The sequence below is a fragment of the Psammomys obesus genome, unplaced genomic scaffold (assembly GCF_907164565.1).
Source record: "Psammomys obesus unplaced genomic scaffold, mPsaObe1.curated_primary_1811, whole genome shotgun sequence".
Taxonomy (NCBI): domain Eukaryota; kingdom Metazoa; phylum Chordata; class Mammalia; order Rodentia; family Muridae; genus Psammomys; species Psammomys obesus.
The window spans coordinates 49,329,911-49,346,572 of record NW_026585644.1 but is presented as its reverse complement, the minus strand read 5'-3'; the positions used below and the strand labels follow the sequence as shown (position 1 = coordinate 49,346,572).

The window sequence follows — 16,662 nt, the reverse complement described above, 5'->3', positions numbered from 1 at the left end:
GGCTGCTGACGTGTCCGTGTCCGTGTCCGTGTCCGTGTCCGTGTCCCTGTCCCGTAGCTCAGATCAGATTTTCTACATGGTTTTATTTTTGGTTTATTAGAAGGAAAAAAATCTCTGTTGTGGCTAAGTCTTTTCACTATTTTTTTTTTCTGAAGTCTGCTTTTATGACTAAGCCACAAATCACTAAAAATATTTACAGTGGAAATGCTGGCTCTTTTGTGTTGTGTCATGTCAAACTTTGTCACTAATTGATATACATTTGTTCATGCATATGTCATGAGCCAAGATTATGTTATAGCTGGGTGGCCACACAAGAGGCAGAGAAGTGTAGCCCAGTTCAGATGTGTGAATGTTTTCCTTGTGACCAAGTGGATCATACAGAGCCTTGGGTTACAGAGGTCTGTGAGCAAGGCAGGCATTTTGGATTTGTGGGTCTTTACTGAGCCAGCATTGCCTATCTTTTCTCCACTATATCATCCTGTATCCACTAGGGGACATAAGAGCACCTGCTGCAGGACAGAGAATGTAAACTGTTGGTTAAAATGTAAACACTGAACAGTTAGGATAATATGAAAAGACTCATTTCTTATTTTCATGATTCATAAAAAAGCTCTATTTTATTTAAATCTTTATTATCACAGGGAACTTATATGGGTGAGATCCAAATCTTAAGGGATTGGGACCTAACAAGCAGCTAATAGCAAGCTTATGCTATCTACCTGTACTCCTTTTCTTTTAGTTCCCCCATAGTCTGGGAAGGCTATGATGAGAGTGATTCCAGCTCTGAAAAGAATTACTTCACATAGAAGAAAATTCTCTTTTAAAGTCAGGGGTGTGAAGTATCTAGGAAGTCATCTGCTGTCGGTCCAAAGGACAAATACTCAGTCTTCTACTCTAGAGCCATTAAACCTAAGATAAGGACAGCGTAGTGGAGTATCAGTGTTCCCTTCTAAACTGTTAGCTGAGATCATCAGAATTGGTGTTTTGCTTCTTTGTGTATGTATGCATGCACGCGTGTGCTGTGCACATGCATATGTAGGCCAGAGGTCAACAGCAGGTATCTTCTTCATTGCTTTCTACTTTATTTATTGGGACAGGATCTCTCAGTGACCCAGAGCCCATCAGTGTAGCTAGGCTAGCTGGCCAGTGAACTTCAGGCATCTGCCTTCTCCACCTCCACAGTGCTGGGACTGCAAGAGGACAGCCCTCCACCTGGCTGTTTTTGCAGGTGCCAGCGTCTCTTTCAGGGCCTCATGCTTGTATAGCAGGCAGACACTGATGGAGCCATCTCTTCAGCTGTTTACTATTATTAAAATTTTTTAACTCTGTAATAAAAATATAAAGACTTTAAGTGATGAAAGGCAAATTTGTCATTTAATTGAAGTATTTCACTAGAATATAGTAAGTGTGCTTATATTGCTGAATTGAGGGCGAATGTTCTCTTTATTTTCTCATCTGCCAGTTGTTCCTCCTTTCTTTCTTTTGTGGCTTATTTTGGACAAAAAAAAAAAAATCAAATAGTTTTTGGGTTTCACCTTTCAATTTTATTGGATTTTCATCTGTACGTCTCTGCTTTTTTCCTTAGTGGTTATGTGAGGGATTATAATATATATACGTGTGTGTGTGTGTGTGTGTGTGTGTGTGTGTGTGTGTATTCTTACCTTTTCACTAGTGGTTAGCATTACTTCAATCCCTCCTCCTTTGTTTTCATAGGTATGCATATGTATGTGTCACATATATGATACATCTCTAAAAACCATGTTATTGTTTTTGCTTTAAGTGCTTCTTATTCTTCAGGGTAAAATTAGAATACACACGAACTTATAATATTATGTGTCCAACCATTTTCCATTTATAGTTAATTTTCTTCAGTCAGAAAAATTCCCTTTAGCATTTTTTTGTACTGCAGGTTGGCTGACAGTACATTCTCATTTATCTGAATGTGCCTTCTTTGAGAGATAAATTTGAGTTTGACAGGGTTTTTGTGTGTTTTCTTTCCTTATACTGCACCTTAAAGATGTCATGTCATTGTCTCTTTTGTTTCTAATATTTCAGCCATTACTCATGTTGTTCCTGCATGTCCAATGCACCCTTTCTCTCTGCACTGCTCTCACCATTTCCCCTTTAGTTAGCTCTTCAGTAGTTTGGCTACAATATTCCTAAGTATAGATTTCCTGTCTTTCATGAGGTTCAGTATGCTGTTTGAATGCATATAATGTTTTCCAAAAGAATTGGGAAAATTTCCCTGTCAATTGTTCATGTTTGTACTCTGTTCTTGTCTCTGAGATTTCTGATACACACACCCAGTTTGATAAATGCCCTGCAGGTCACTGGGGCTTTACTCTTCCCATCTACCCATCCTTCCTCTTAATCCTTTTTTTCACATTGGATGATATCTGTTGGTCCCTTTGTGTTTGCCAGTACATTTCTTCTCCAGTCCACCACTAAACTTAATAACTTTGTGTCTATTAACTTTATTCTACTTCAGATATATATTTTTCTTTCTTTAAAACATTTATTTTTCTTTCATATATTATATCCCAACTGTAGTTTCCCCTCCTTTTCTCTCCTCCCAAACCCTACCACCACTCCTCTCCCGAGGTGTAAATCTTCTTCTTTTCTCTTCAGAAAAAAGCAGATTTCACAGGGATAGCAACCAAACATGGCGTAACAAGTTACGATAAGATTAGACATATACCCTAAGATTAGACATATACCCTTACATCAAGGCTGAATGTGGCAACTGAGTAGGAGGGAAAAGGCTCAAAAGCAGGCAAAAGAGTCACAGACAGGCCCAGCTCCCACTGTTAGAAGTCCCATTACAATACCAAGCTATACAGCCATAATATATATGCAGACTACCTAGGTCAGACACATACAGGCTCCCTGATGGTCTATTCAGTCTCTCCAAGCCCTAATAAGCCCTGTTAGTTAATTTCAGATACATTTTTACAACTGTTTGTTTGCTTGGTTGTCTGTTTATAATCATATTTGCCTCTTAGTTTAGCTTCAAGCTTTTTAAAAGTCCTTATCTGCCCTCTCTGCCATCTGGGTCATCCATCCTATGTAACTTTCTGTTGAATAACCAATGTTCTCTGATGTAGACCACATGACTCACTTGTATACCTACCTATTTCGTTTGGTATGGTGGACACAATGCAAATTTTATTTTGTTCCTCAGAATATTGAATTTGTTCTCTTAATCAAGTAATTTACTAGAACATCAGATTGAATATCATAGGAATTTGGGAGGTTTTAGGTTTATAACAAAATAAAGCAGAATATAGAGAGCTCCCAAATATTTTCCCCTGCAAAGAAGTGCAGATTCCCAAACTATTAGCATCCTGCACCATATTATTGTATTTATTGCATTTGATAAACCCATAATGTTACATTATCACAGAGTCCACAGCCGAGAGTTTTTATTCTGTACATTTTGACATAGGTGTAATGACATCTGTCTAGTATTCTAGAATCTTGCAGGGTAGTTTCTGCACTCTAAGAAGTTATCTGTATTATGCCAGTTCATCTCACCTTCACCTCCAACCAGCCATAAGCACTTTTCCATTGTTTGTATCTGGCATCCTTTCCCAGAACATGAATTGGAGTCATACAGTGGGTAGCCTTTGAGATTCACATTTTGTATTTAGCAGTGTACATTGGGGGTTTATTCGTGCCTTTTCATGCTTTGCTAGCTCTTTTCTTATCTGGGTGTGCCAGCATTTACCCATTTATCCACTAATGGGCATCTTAGTGCTTCTACATTTTGGAAATTGTGATGAAACTGAGAATTTCTGTATTGCTGTAAATTTTCAGTTCATTTGGGTAAGGACCAAGATACAGAATATTTTGAGTGTGCAGAATCATTGATGCTTTAATATGGATTCCTAATGTGAAGCATCTTGCACATACTTATTTACCATCTGTGTATCTTTTGCTCATTTTAATAGTTTTATTGAGTCTTAAAGAGTTTCTTATACTTTTTTTTATTACATATGACTTTTCCAAATATTTTCTCACAAGTTGCGGCTTGTCTTGTCATTTTCTTGACAGTGTCCTTTTCAGAACAGAAGATTTTCAAGTTAATGAAGTCAGCTTATCAGTTTATTCCCATTATAAGCCAGGTCACTTAGAATTCTCCGCTGTGATTGGTGAAGAATTTGATAGTTTCAGATTTCACATTTAGGTCCATGATTCACTTTGGTTCTGTGTCTATATTAATTTTTAATATTTTTTCCTTGTCTAGTGGCTGTAGTAACAATTTACTGAAAACATGGTTGTTGCTTCACTGTTGCTTTTGTTCCTTTGTCAAAGATTGCATCTTTCCATTTGTCTGAGGCTTTTCCTGGGCTTTTCTATTCCCTCAATCTGTTGTTTGTCACTGTACCCTCCCCTCCATCCTCACTGTTTGATTATGAAGTCAGTCCTCTCACCCTGCTTTTTCATCAGTGTTGCGTTGGTCATTCTGAGTCTTACCTAGTCTCTATAAAGTTTAGGACCAACTTGGTATCCTAAAAATAATGTGCTACAATTTTAACTATTATTGATTTGAATTTATAGATCAAGTTGAGAAGAACTGACTTTGGACTGTCCTGTCCACGAACAAGGAATAGCTTCCACTCATTGAATTCTTTAGTGTATTTTGCCAAAGTTGTGTGGTTTTCTACACACACACACACACACACACACACACACACACACACACACATAACAGAGAGAGAGAGAGAGGCAGAGACTACTTACGTATGTAGTTTTAACATACATTCTTTATTTCTGAACTGCAAAAGTAAATGATGTCTTTTATTTTAAGTGTCATTCATTCATTGATTAATTGAAATGTGACTGAACTTTATGTTAATATATCTGCTTGTGTCTTCTCTACTGTGATTTTATTTTTTAAATAAATGTTTTAATCAAATTGAGTGTGTTCCCTTTATATGCAAAATGCTAGTTTTATCATGAGTGTTAGGTTTTTCAAATGTTTTCTGCATCCATTTATAGAACTGTGTGGTTTTGCTTGCTGGTGGGGTAGATAGAATCTATTGGTTGATTGTTGAGTGTGGGGCTATTCTTAGATATCTTGAATAAATGGCAGTTGGTTATGGCATATAATTCTTATAGTAACTTGTTAAATTTGATTTGTTCATGTTTTGGTAAGGATTTTTACATCTCTGTTCGTGAGAGTTTTAGGCTTATAGTTTGTTTGAAATGTCTCTACCTAGTTTAGCAGTGATGTTGGCTAGAATGAGTTACAAAGTCCCATGCCTGCTTCTGTCCTCTGGAAGAGATTGTAAAGAACAGTCGTAGTTCATTCTTTAATGTCTTATAGAACTGACCGGGGACCCATAAGCGGAAAGGGTATTTTGAAATGGGAACATTAAGCCTTACCCTGGGCCTCGAACAGCCTACTAGTTTTGTTGTTGTTGTTGTTTTTGTTTTTTTGCGAGGGGAGGGAGATTTCAACCAAATAGCTGGGGTAGAGGTGGAGTGTGATGGTCTCCCCTCAATAATTGATAAGGATAGAGCATCTTCTGTTTCCAGACTGTGTGTCATGTTGGGAATCTCTATGTGGCCTACCGTCTCTGGGTAGCTGATTCTTCTGTTCTCATAAACTCTTGTCCTAGATAGAGGTCTAGGCTTGTGTTCATCTTAACTAAGTACGGTATCTCATATTCAAACATCTGGAGCTCTGCTCTTCAGGCATAGTTTTCTGTGGTATGTTCCTAAAATTCCAGTTGTTGGCACTCTTAAACTCCAGTGTGTACCTCCTCAGCTCATAAGACTGACTCACATCCAGAAACTGAGGGTGTGCTCTATGTGGTTTTCCTACTTAGTACCTTTGTCTCAGATAATAGCACTGCATTGCCTATTGTCTAATCAGTTGTCAAATGTTAAGGTGTACATAACATAAGATGCCATCAAGCCAGACACAGAAAAGCAGCTGGAGATTTGTGAGCTGAATAAAGATTCTCAAAGGTGTGTTGTGTCATGGAAACAGGAGTCTGGCCATGCAGAGGGAAGAAATCTCACCAAACATCTGTGGATACTCACTTGATGCCCCGAAAGGTTAGGCTTTTAAAAATTAATCAATTTGTCTTGTACAGAGCAAATAAGTTGTAGGATTTTTCTGTCAAATTGGCTTGAATAATTGATTCCCACTAAATAGTAAAAACTCATGCAAACTGAATGCTTACCACCGTGTTAGCAGTCGCCAGCCTCCCTTTCCACATGCTTCATCAGGAGGATTTGCAAGGACTTCTTCCTGTCCTGTTTTCCTCTGCTACCCACTGTCCATATTTCAGTCTGTTTCCAGATCCTGAAAATCCCTTTGTTGCTGAAAGACTAGTGCCCTTTGCCATCTTAATTCCAGGGCCCCATAAGCACAGTGAGTTGTTCATTGCATGGTTTACTCATTTGAAGCGCAGAGTTCCTCTGTGGTGTTCAGTGTGTGTGTTTTAAGGAATGTGCTTTTGAAGAACTCTTGTTCTTGTTTTTTTTTTTTGGCAAAGTCATTTTTTTGTCTTCTTTCAGTAACAATTATCTGTGATTAGCCAGCATTAGAACAGAGTGGCTCAAGGATCTCTGTCCTGTTTTCTGCGGGGTTTCATAAAGACCTTTGTCTTCTATTTCACAAATGGTTCCCCAGCTCCTGTCACTTCTTTCATTCATGGGTCATTCACACACTCCCCTGGATGACTCTTAGAAACTGCCACTTGTCAATCAAAGCAAAGTAGATGCAAGGTGAGAAAATCAGGAAAAGCTTGCCTTGCTTAAAATTGAGTAGACTTTTCCTTGTAAAGTGATGTTGCCTCACCATTTCATTTTGCATGTTAGTTTCTAACCGTGTTTGGGTCCTCTTTGAGGACCAGTAAGGTCCTGGATGATAATAAAATAAAGACTCTAAAAGAGTATTGTGCCAGAGAACTACAAAGGAATAAACTTGAAGTTTAGTGTGGAATATATATAAAGTAAAATTTTGTTGCATCTGGAAAGGCTTTTTAAAAAAAAAAAAAAGAAAAGAAAAGAAACATTGTGAGATAACTTTGGTGCTTCAGGACAGAATAAAACTAGCAGTTTGGTGAGCAGTTCTTTAGAAGTTTGTGGTAAAGTAATAATAGAAATGTGAATTCTGACCTCAAAAAAAGCTGACTAGTATAAATGACCATTTATAATCCTTTTTTTAATCTCATAAATTTTATGTAAAAATATAATGGCCCAAAAAGTATGTCCTTAAATTTAAAGGCATCTGTTTATATAATTCACATAACTTTCCAAAAAAAAAAAAAAAGCAGAGTTGGGTAACTTTTTTCTGAAAATAGAATGGCCCACTTTTTCTGGCCTAGGCCCTTGGGATTATTAGCAGTCAATCCTGGGGCCCTCAATTCTTGGACCAGTGGCTTCAGGTAGAGCCCTGTGTCATATCGCAGCTTTCACCAAATCTCTGAGAGATACTGCATGCACATCACTTGCCAGCACTAGCAGCACCGAGCTCTGTGCACAGTTTCTGGGAGGGAGTAGCCGTGGACGCTCCTGCTTCAGCCAGTGTCAGGGCACCGTGTGGGGCCTTTAGGATTCCCTCCTCCCCAGATGGACAAGACAATATTAACTCCTTCCTGAGCAGAAAGGTGGAGGAAATCATCAGAGATGTCTGTGATGATGGCAGACAGCAGTGCCCACGTGCATTCATAAGTGATATACAACTGAGGGACTACATTATAGCTCAGGATTGCCATGGATATTTTGGTGAAATAGCTGGTCTCCTCTGCTGTTTGGTTGGTTGATTGATTTTTTTTTTTTTTTTGGTCTCATAATATTACACTGTGTAGCTGCTTGATCATGTGTCTGTCTGAGTCCCCTGTGGATGTAGTCTTAGGTTGCACATGTGAATACACATGTGCTCACACAGATGACACACTTGGCTTTACATTTATTTGTGTTGCTGTTTCCTTAGAATATATTCTTATGGTGACGATACTGTGAGAAATAGAGGCATGCTGTAGATTAATGTGATAATTTAATTAAATGATGTTATAAAACTTTAATGCCTGAGTGGAGAAAAAAGGTTCAGAAGTACTTAGTAGTAAGTTTTTATTGTCTCTATCTTCCATGCTAGACTTTAAGCCCTTAGATAAGGTGTTTGTTTAGAAAAACACTAGTGGTCTCAGCTCAGAGCTGCTTTAACAGCAGAACCGCATTTTATATATATATAATTCTTTGTCAAGCAATAAGGAAACCCTCATTACCCAAAGCCCAGAGGAGTGAGTACAGAGCCTGTTCATTCTGGAGCTCCTGACTTTTTATGTAGACCATCCTCAATGAGTCAGCTACTCTCAAGGTTGTCCTATCACATGGTGCAAAGCTCCCAATTACCTCAAATGAGTGATAGTGGCATCTCACTCTAAATCCCTGACAGACTTACCCTCACATTTTATTTAGCATCAATAAGTAAATGAAGTAGGACTAATGTGGTTGGCTTAGAATATTGCTTTTCATTCCCTTTGACCCATTGGAGGAAGTGCATTTGTATCATGGACACATTACCCATCACATATGTGTTTGAGCATATGTCACTCTTTACAATAGAATCTAATTTTTAAAAAATGTCCTGAAAACACTATACTAACTTTACCACCTATTGTGGTTTGTGTATGAAGTACACAGCAAAAGGCGCATGTGCTGAAGGCTGCGTCCTCCATCTGGGGAGGTTCTTCAAACTAGGACATAGTACGTAGCTAGAAGACGTAGAATGTGGGGCAGGGAACACAGGCATGTTCTTGGGTGTTGTATCCTGCCTGTGTCTCTTTCCATCTCTCTTCACTTCCTGATTCTTGTGCTATGAACTGCTTTGCTCTACCATGTTCTCCCCAGCACATTGGAAACCTGAAACAAATCCTCCTTTAAGCTGTTCGTGTCAACTATTTAACATGGTGATGGAAAAGTGACTAACACACTATTATTATAAGGTTAAGCACTACGTTATATATATGTGGGAGCCAAACACAAATAATGTTGGTAGGTTGTTGGTGAGCTTTTTCCAGCTCTGAATATGTGAAGGCAATGCTGTGAGACTCTATGATACACTCAAGCTTTGTTCATTCACTTCTTATATTTTTGATTGAGTCAAGGTAAAAAAAAAATAACTATTCACATTTGGTCTAATATTAGTAACAATTGGTCTACATAAGAGTCATTAATGCATCTCATACAGGCATGCATGAATAGTAAGATTTGGGGATCAATAGAAACCATTTGGCAGATGCATAACAAAAGTATGTAAAAACAACTACATTTAGTTTATAATCCCAAATTGAGTTCTGGATTGGTAACACAATTCTATGCAAAATAATTAAGATACTTCAAAAAACTTGAATGGGCCTATGCGTTAATTTCTTGTTTTTAATAGTTGTAATATGCATATGTGTGACAATGTTCTTACTATTTGGAAAACGCACTGAAGTGTCTTCGATGGAAAACTATAAATTTTTTTTTTTTTACTTGTGTGAACTTCTCCTGGAGAGATACATTTATTGAGCCCAGATAGGGCACCCGTGGCTGACCAAAGTAAAGATTCTACCCCAGCTGGTTATGGTGAAGCAGAGAATTTAATAAGGCTGACTCAGGGGCTTACCTGGCTGCCCAAACAGCTGCTTCCCTGAAAGCTCTCACCTATGACAGCTTCCTTGTCATCCAGCTGCATACAAGGAGCACCCACAAAACTCCTACCTTAGATATATCCCATCATCTCCAAAGACCACTGGGAGCTCAGAGAATTATTCCATTAGCTGGAGGGGAGCACAGGAAGGAGTGGCTGCAGTCTCTGGTGCCCTGATTAAGGAGGAAATGGCATTCTGCTCTCAAGATAGCATTCTACAATAATTCTTTTTTGTGAGTTTAAATTTAAAACTTTTAAATGTCAAGGATTATTTGCAATTTAAAATATGTGTATTCAGTTCTTGAGTTCAATCATACTAAGTACATTTTATGTATGGCAAGGTTATGCTACCTTTTTTTAAAAAAAAAAGTTAAAAAATACCTTAATTTTTATTTTTATTTTTTTATTCCTAGTATCACTACCATAATTACAGGGCGATATTCCCGAAAGGGACAGAGTTACAATAGATAAAGACTCAGAATTGTACATCTAATTTGATACTGCATTGCCTTAATCGATAGCTGCACCTTTTGCAAACTGGCTATCACTGCCTTGAATGAGAAGGATTCCTGGTTAAGCTGCTGTAACTTTTCTTGTGGATTCGGGTTGCTAGTACTGTGTTGCACGTATTTTCATAAGGGGTGTCGTTTTCCTGTTGTGTCTTTGTTTGGCTTTGGTGTTAATAATGGGCTTGCAGGATGAGGCGAGAAGCAGTTTCTCCTGTAATTGGAGATTTTGAGAAGGATTGACAGTAATTATTCTTGGAAATGTTTAGTCACATTCACCAAGGAAGCATCTAGACCCAAGGTCTTTTTTTTTTTTAATTGGAAGATTTAGAGTTTGAACCCTTGATAGATCTGCTCAGATTTTCTGTTTCTACTTGGGTCGGTTCCTAGGGATTTTGTTATTTTTTTATTCCTTTAGAGTTTGATTTATATTGACTAACAATGCACTTTTTATATTGTAATAAGTATCTGATTGAGTTTTATGTCATCTATAAGGACATCATTACCAAAAGTACATCTTCAGCCTATTAGGTTTTTTCCATTTCCATTAGTGTTTGGTATGTGAACGGGTATACATGATTTAGAATGTATAGAAGCAAATTCCTTAATTTCAGCTGTTAATAGTGTCCTTAAGAGGAATAAAGGAATTTCCCATGGTGTGTGTTAGTTGGATACCAATGAATATGGGCAGAAATAAAAGCCTACAAATGGCATCTCCTTTATTTTGATTGCTATTCATCTTTGTCTTTTCAGCATGATGTATCCCAGACTTTACTCAAGGCAACACTGGACAGTGTTGTAGAAGAATGTGTCAGCTTTGTGGGAGTGGATATTAACATTTGTTCTGAGGTTTTGTTAAGGTGAGACAAGAGTTTAACTTGCTGGCTAAGAGAAGGGGCGTGTGTATAAAGTTTCCCAGCATAGAAAACATACAGTTCATATGTTCCTGTGGGATGCCTAGAGAGGAAAGTGTCACTTAAGGCAAGAATTGCAGGAGTTCGCATTGTATAAGGTAGTGCACATCTGGAATGAAGGGCTCGTGGCAACCATTGATAGAAGGGAAGTAAGGTTAGCGTGAGAAAGTGCTGCTGCCCCCGGTGGAGTGAAGATGTCTGTCACTCACACTTCTCTTGCATACATCTGCCAAAGCTGAAGGTAACCCAAATGGGAGGGCTTCTGAGGGTCCAAGGTGGTTTGCTGGGTTCTCCCTGATCCATAAGTCACCTATCAACATTGACTGTTCTCCTGGCAATTATAGAAGAGTTCCTTTTCTTTTTCTTTTATGTTTTGGTTCACCTCATGTTCTGAATATACAGGTCTGCTGGTGCTGTGTGAAGTTCCCAGATCTAGACCCTTCTCACTGAAATAGTGATGGTGGAAAAAGACACTCTATGTTCTAAGACACCACTACCTACCAAATCTGTGAAAGTCGCAATTCCATGGTTGGAACTACACAGTAGAAGTAGGGTTCTCTGTACCAGTAATCTTTTAATTGAAAGCAAGCAAACTCCTTATTGATACAGTTTTTGTGCCTTTGTGCCAACCCTGCCATTCAGGGAAGTCTATTTCTGTATTTCAGTTTTCCATATCTGAGGACCCAGCAGACCCGAAGATTCTAATAATGTTGTGCTACTGTACAAAGCCAAGCAGAAGGGCTTCCCGGAGTCAGGAGATGCAAAGCTTGTGAGCCATGTGCAGGTGCAGATGCTCTGTTGCTGCATGAGCTTCGCCAGTACCACGAGCAACAACTGCTCTGCATTGACCCTCTTTCTTGTCCTTCTTTTCATTAGTTTAGACATATGGGAATGTGTAATTGCAGTTGATTTTAGGAGCCAGGTGATTTATGCCAGTACATTTTTAGGTGAGAGTTTTTTTTTTTTTTTTCCTACTCTTATTTCTGTTGTTTTACATTACCTCTTATTTTTTTAGGCATATTGCAGGACTCAATGCCAACAGAGCCAAAAATATTATTGAATGGCGAGAGAAAAATGGGCCTTTCATCAACCGAGAACAGTTGAGGAAGGTTAAAGGGCTTGGTCCAAAATCCTTCCAGCAGTGTGCTGGCTTCATCAGAATCAACCAGGATTACATCCAGACGTTCTGCAGGTAAAAGCTGACACCCCTGTGGCTTTGCCAGCCTCCTGTCTTGTTACTGTTACCCTGCTGATAGCCTAAGTTCTTGATGCTCGTTGTTAATTCTTTCACCCTATGGGGGTTGAGTATGTTCTGTGCTAGGCTGGGAACATAACTGTCAGCAGACAGACAATTGCCTATTCTCATGGAGTCATATTTTAATGCTTGGAAAGGACAATAAGCCAACCTGTAAAACAGGTAGTCTCAGCTGGCAAATAAGTGCTGTAAAAATTAAGGGACTTGTTGCTGTCCTGTGGAGCCAAGCAGCTGCTTTAGATACATTACGTATTAGAAAATTATGTGAGCACAGTTTTGAGTGGAATGAAGGGGCCAGCTGCACAAGGATCAGAGCAAGCGTCAAGTGTGAGAAGTCCTGTGGCAGGGCCGGCTTTGATGTGTTTAGAAACATGGTGCAGCCGCATTACAGCCACACAGCAGGGGAAAGGGAGGAACCACTGTATGATGGGAGCGTGGTGAGGGAAGGAGCACTAGAGAGTTGACCTGCTCACAGTGCACTGCTGACTTTACAGCGACCACCAGTCACCAGTTGTGTGGGCTGAATTGAGTCCTTTCCTTCTAGTCCAAGTTACTCAAAAGCAGAGAATGTGGATAAACTTGATAGCATTTCATAACCATGGAGGAATAGTCTTTATGCATCTGTCCCTTTGGGAATTCCTGGTGCATTAATGCACATTTTCTCCTCTTCACAAAATTATCGTACAGGTCATGCAAAAACAGTTTCATTCTGGAACAGGTGGAAAGTCAGCTACGTATGATGGTAGAATACATTGCAAAGCTCAGTAATAAGAGTAATAATGAAACAGTTGGGTTTTGATAAGTAAGTGGAACAGAATAAAATCTCAAAGGTACTATAACAGAGTTGGAATTTAGCTTATGATAAAGTGACATTTCATATACTGGTAGAAAATTGTCATAAAATCACAGAAAAATGTAACTCAGAAGGTTGGTATATACATACCAACTCACTCATTTTCAGTAACATAGCTCAAAGGGTTAAATGTATCACCTCCCTTCTTCTATAAGATTCCCTGCACTCTGCCCAAAGTTTGGCTATGAGTCTCAACATCTGCTTCGATACCCTTCTGGGTAGAGTCAGAGGCCCTCTATGGCAGGCTCCTGTCCTGTTCCATGTCTTTTCCTGGACTCAGTGGCTGGCTCTTTGATCACCTCCTCCTGGGGGCTGCAACCTTGCCAGGCCACAGAGGAAAATGATGCAGCCAGTCCTGATGAGATCTGAGAGGCTAGGGTCAGATGGAAGAGGATAGGGAGGAGGATCTCCCCTATCAGTGGGCTAGGGGAGGGGCACAGAGTGGGGGAAGGTGGACCCTGGAGGAGATGAGTGAGGGGGCTACAGCCAGGATACAAAGTGAATAAATTTTAATAAATAATAATAATAATAGTTAAATGTAAAGAGAGAAACTGTAAGTATATAGCAGAATATGTGGGGAACTCTTACAGAATAGTGGGTTGGTAGGATACTTTCCCAGGCAGATTACAAAACCCAGAAGCTGAGGCTGCGAACAAGCACGGGGACCTGAGTTCTGTCGCCTGGCACCACATTAAAGCCCAGGGAGGCTGTGCTCACTGTGGTGCTATGCTGGAGTGGCCACCGGCCTGTCCGAGCCAGTGAGTTGAATAGAGGAAGATGCCCGATAGGCAGCCCTAGCCTCCATATGTACACACACAACCCGTAAGCCACAAGTGAAAAGTGTTGAAGTTAAATAATTATTTATTAGCTTATATGTTTTTTAAAAGCTTAGTCAGAAAATTCAAATAGTATTTAAAAAAAAAAAAAGTGAGTTGTACCTTGCTGTCTCACTTTAAGCTTCTTGTTCTTATTTCCACACTGTAAATGTGTTTCTATGTCACCCTTTTGTATGTGGCGTTTACTGTTAAGTGTGAGCAGGTGCTTATATCTATTTGAAACTTTGTTTTACTCATATCTCTTCCCAAGCATTGTAAACAGATTTTTTCTTTTTTCCTGTCACTCTCTACAAGCCTCATGTAATATTTTAATTAACTTACAGATAAGCTATAATTTAATGCAATCATTGCCTTATTGATAAACATTTGAGTTGTTGTAAAGCTTTATAGTTTTCAACTGATATCAGTACAAAAAAGTTGTTATTGTTAGTCTGCATGCCTTTAATGAGAATATCGTGTAAATTGCTACCTTGTTGATTTTTGCCATGAAACCTTGTGACCTGCTAGCCTTGCCGCTCTCCTTGCCTCTGCAAGAGTGTGTTGGTGTTATCTTCATTCGTCTGTGCATTTAACTGTTGATGCTTCTTATAAACATGGCCTCATGCTTTGCCTTAGTCCAACTCTGACGCCTTTGTATGTATTGACTAATTAATTGCACTGAATCTCTGTCTTATATATTTTTCCCATTCTTCTTTCTGAGTCTTCTTTTCTTTTATGTTCTCTGTTGAATTCATGTGAAGACATTAACAGAAAATGATACTGAGATGATTTTCAGTACAAGAGAAACTTAATGTAAGATATTCAAAGGGAACAACTTTAAATATTTTATTCTATGTATTTGTTTGTGTGTACATGTGGGGAGCTGGATTGGAGGACAACTAGCAAGAAGAATCAACTCTCTCTCCTTCTACCACGTGGGTCCCAAGAACAGAATAGACTCTCCTCATGTCACTCCTTGTTTTCCTCTCACAGCTTTATCTTTCCTTGGTGCTTCAAAGCTGGACACCTTCTGCCCTCCCAGTCATTATCCTCAGCTTTTCTTTTTGTTTTTACTTTTTTGTTGTTGTTTATTTACTTTACTCCCAATCACAGCTTCCTCTCCCCTTCCCCCCCTCTTTCTTCTCAGAGTAGGGGAGGCCTCCCATGGATGTCAGCATGCCTTGGCATATTCAGTTGAGGTAGAACTAGGCACTTATTCTCCTACTGAGGCTAGACAAGGCAGCCCAGTGGGAAAAGTGATCCAAGGGCAGACAGCAGAGTCAGAGACAGCCCTACATCTACTGTTAGGAGTCCCATGTGAAGACCAAGCTGGACTTCAGTTATATGTGTAGGGACTCTACTATCCAAGTATGTTCGTTGGCTGATGGTTGAGTCCCTGTGGGCCCAGGTTAGTTGATTTGTAGGTTTTCTTGTGGTGTCCTTGACCTCTCTGGCTCCTTCAATCCATCCTCCCTCTCTTCTACAAGATTTCCTGAGATCTGCCTAATGTTTGGCTATGGGTCTCTGCATCTCTTTTCATCAACTGCTAGGTGAAACCTCTCAGAGGACAGTTACGCTAGGCTCCTGTCTACAGGTATAGCACAGTATCATTAATAGTATCAAGGGAGGGGGCTCGCTCTCATGACATGGGTCTCAAGTTGTTCTAGTCATTGGCTGGCCCTTCCCTCAATTTCTGCTCCATCCTGAACTGACCTCTGGAGTTAATCAGCAGGTCTGTCCTCCAGAAAAAGGCTAGAAACTTAGGACTTTCCCCAGTTTCCCAACCTGATTTTCTTTAACTCTGTTTTCCCTTCATGGTGAGATTCACACGCGCACGCAAGCGCGTATACACACACACACACACACACACACACACACACACACACACACACGAATGCATGCATACAGACATACATAGGTGGCATTATTTAGATTTTTATATATACACTTATATATATACATTTTAATAACATAAGCATCTGCTTAATGTCACTTTTCAATTCTGTATTCTTCCCACCGTTTCTATAGTGCATATTATTGTTTGTTTTCAGTCACTGCTTTTTGAGGGTCCATGTGTAAGATACTCCTGGAGAGGCTGAGTAGGTTTTGCTGAAGTTCTTACATGTCTGGAGATGTTTTAGTTTGTCCTCTTATTGAATGCTTTTTTGGCTCTGCATTTCAGCGCATTTTCTTTACACCTTCAAGGTTACTTTGTCTGTGTTCAGACTGTGTCTCCTGTTTGCAGTGTGAAACCTGGTGCCAGTCTGGTTTGGCTTGCCTTAACTTAAATACTTTATTCTTTTGAAAGCCATTGTCTTTTTTTCAGATACATACTCTGAAGTGTCCTATTGATATGTCAGATGTGAGTCTGTCTTCTTGGTCTCATTCTGCACTCAGTAGGTTCTATTGGAAACTCAATTTTCCTCAGCTCTGAGAAACCATCTTTGCCATCTTACTATGATGATAAGACTATATGTTTCTTCATTTCCCCTAGATTGCTAGTTTCATGGACTGAACTATGTAGAAATGGTTTTTGAGTATGAAATGGCTTTGAGTAACAGAAAATTGTATTAATAGTATTTTAAACAAAATGTGGTAGTTTCTGTGAAGTGAATGATTGCTGTGTATGGTTTGCATAGTAGAGGACTAAGTACCTGATTAAAGTTT

The 16,662-nt window shown here is 39.3% G+C and overlaps 1 protein-coding gene across 2 annotated transcripts in view; it reads left to right on the top strand.

The window, feature by feature from the left end:
* Srbd1 (S1 RNA binding domain 1) overlaps positions 1–16,662 on the top strand; it is a 167,431-nt gene that overhangs the window by 133,515 nt on the left and 17,254 nt on the right. For both annotated transcript variants that reach the window (XM_055619222.1, XM_055619215.1), the window contains exons 17-18: positions 10,912–11,018; positions 12,088–12,264. In XM_055619222.1, coding sequence (XP_055475197.1) covers positions 10,912–11,018; positions 12,088–12,264 — 284 coding nt within the window. The remainder of the gene's footprint in view (positions 1–10,911; positions 11,019–12,087; positions 12,265–16,662) is intronic.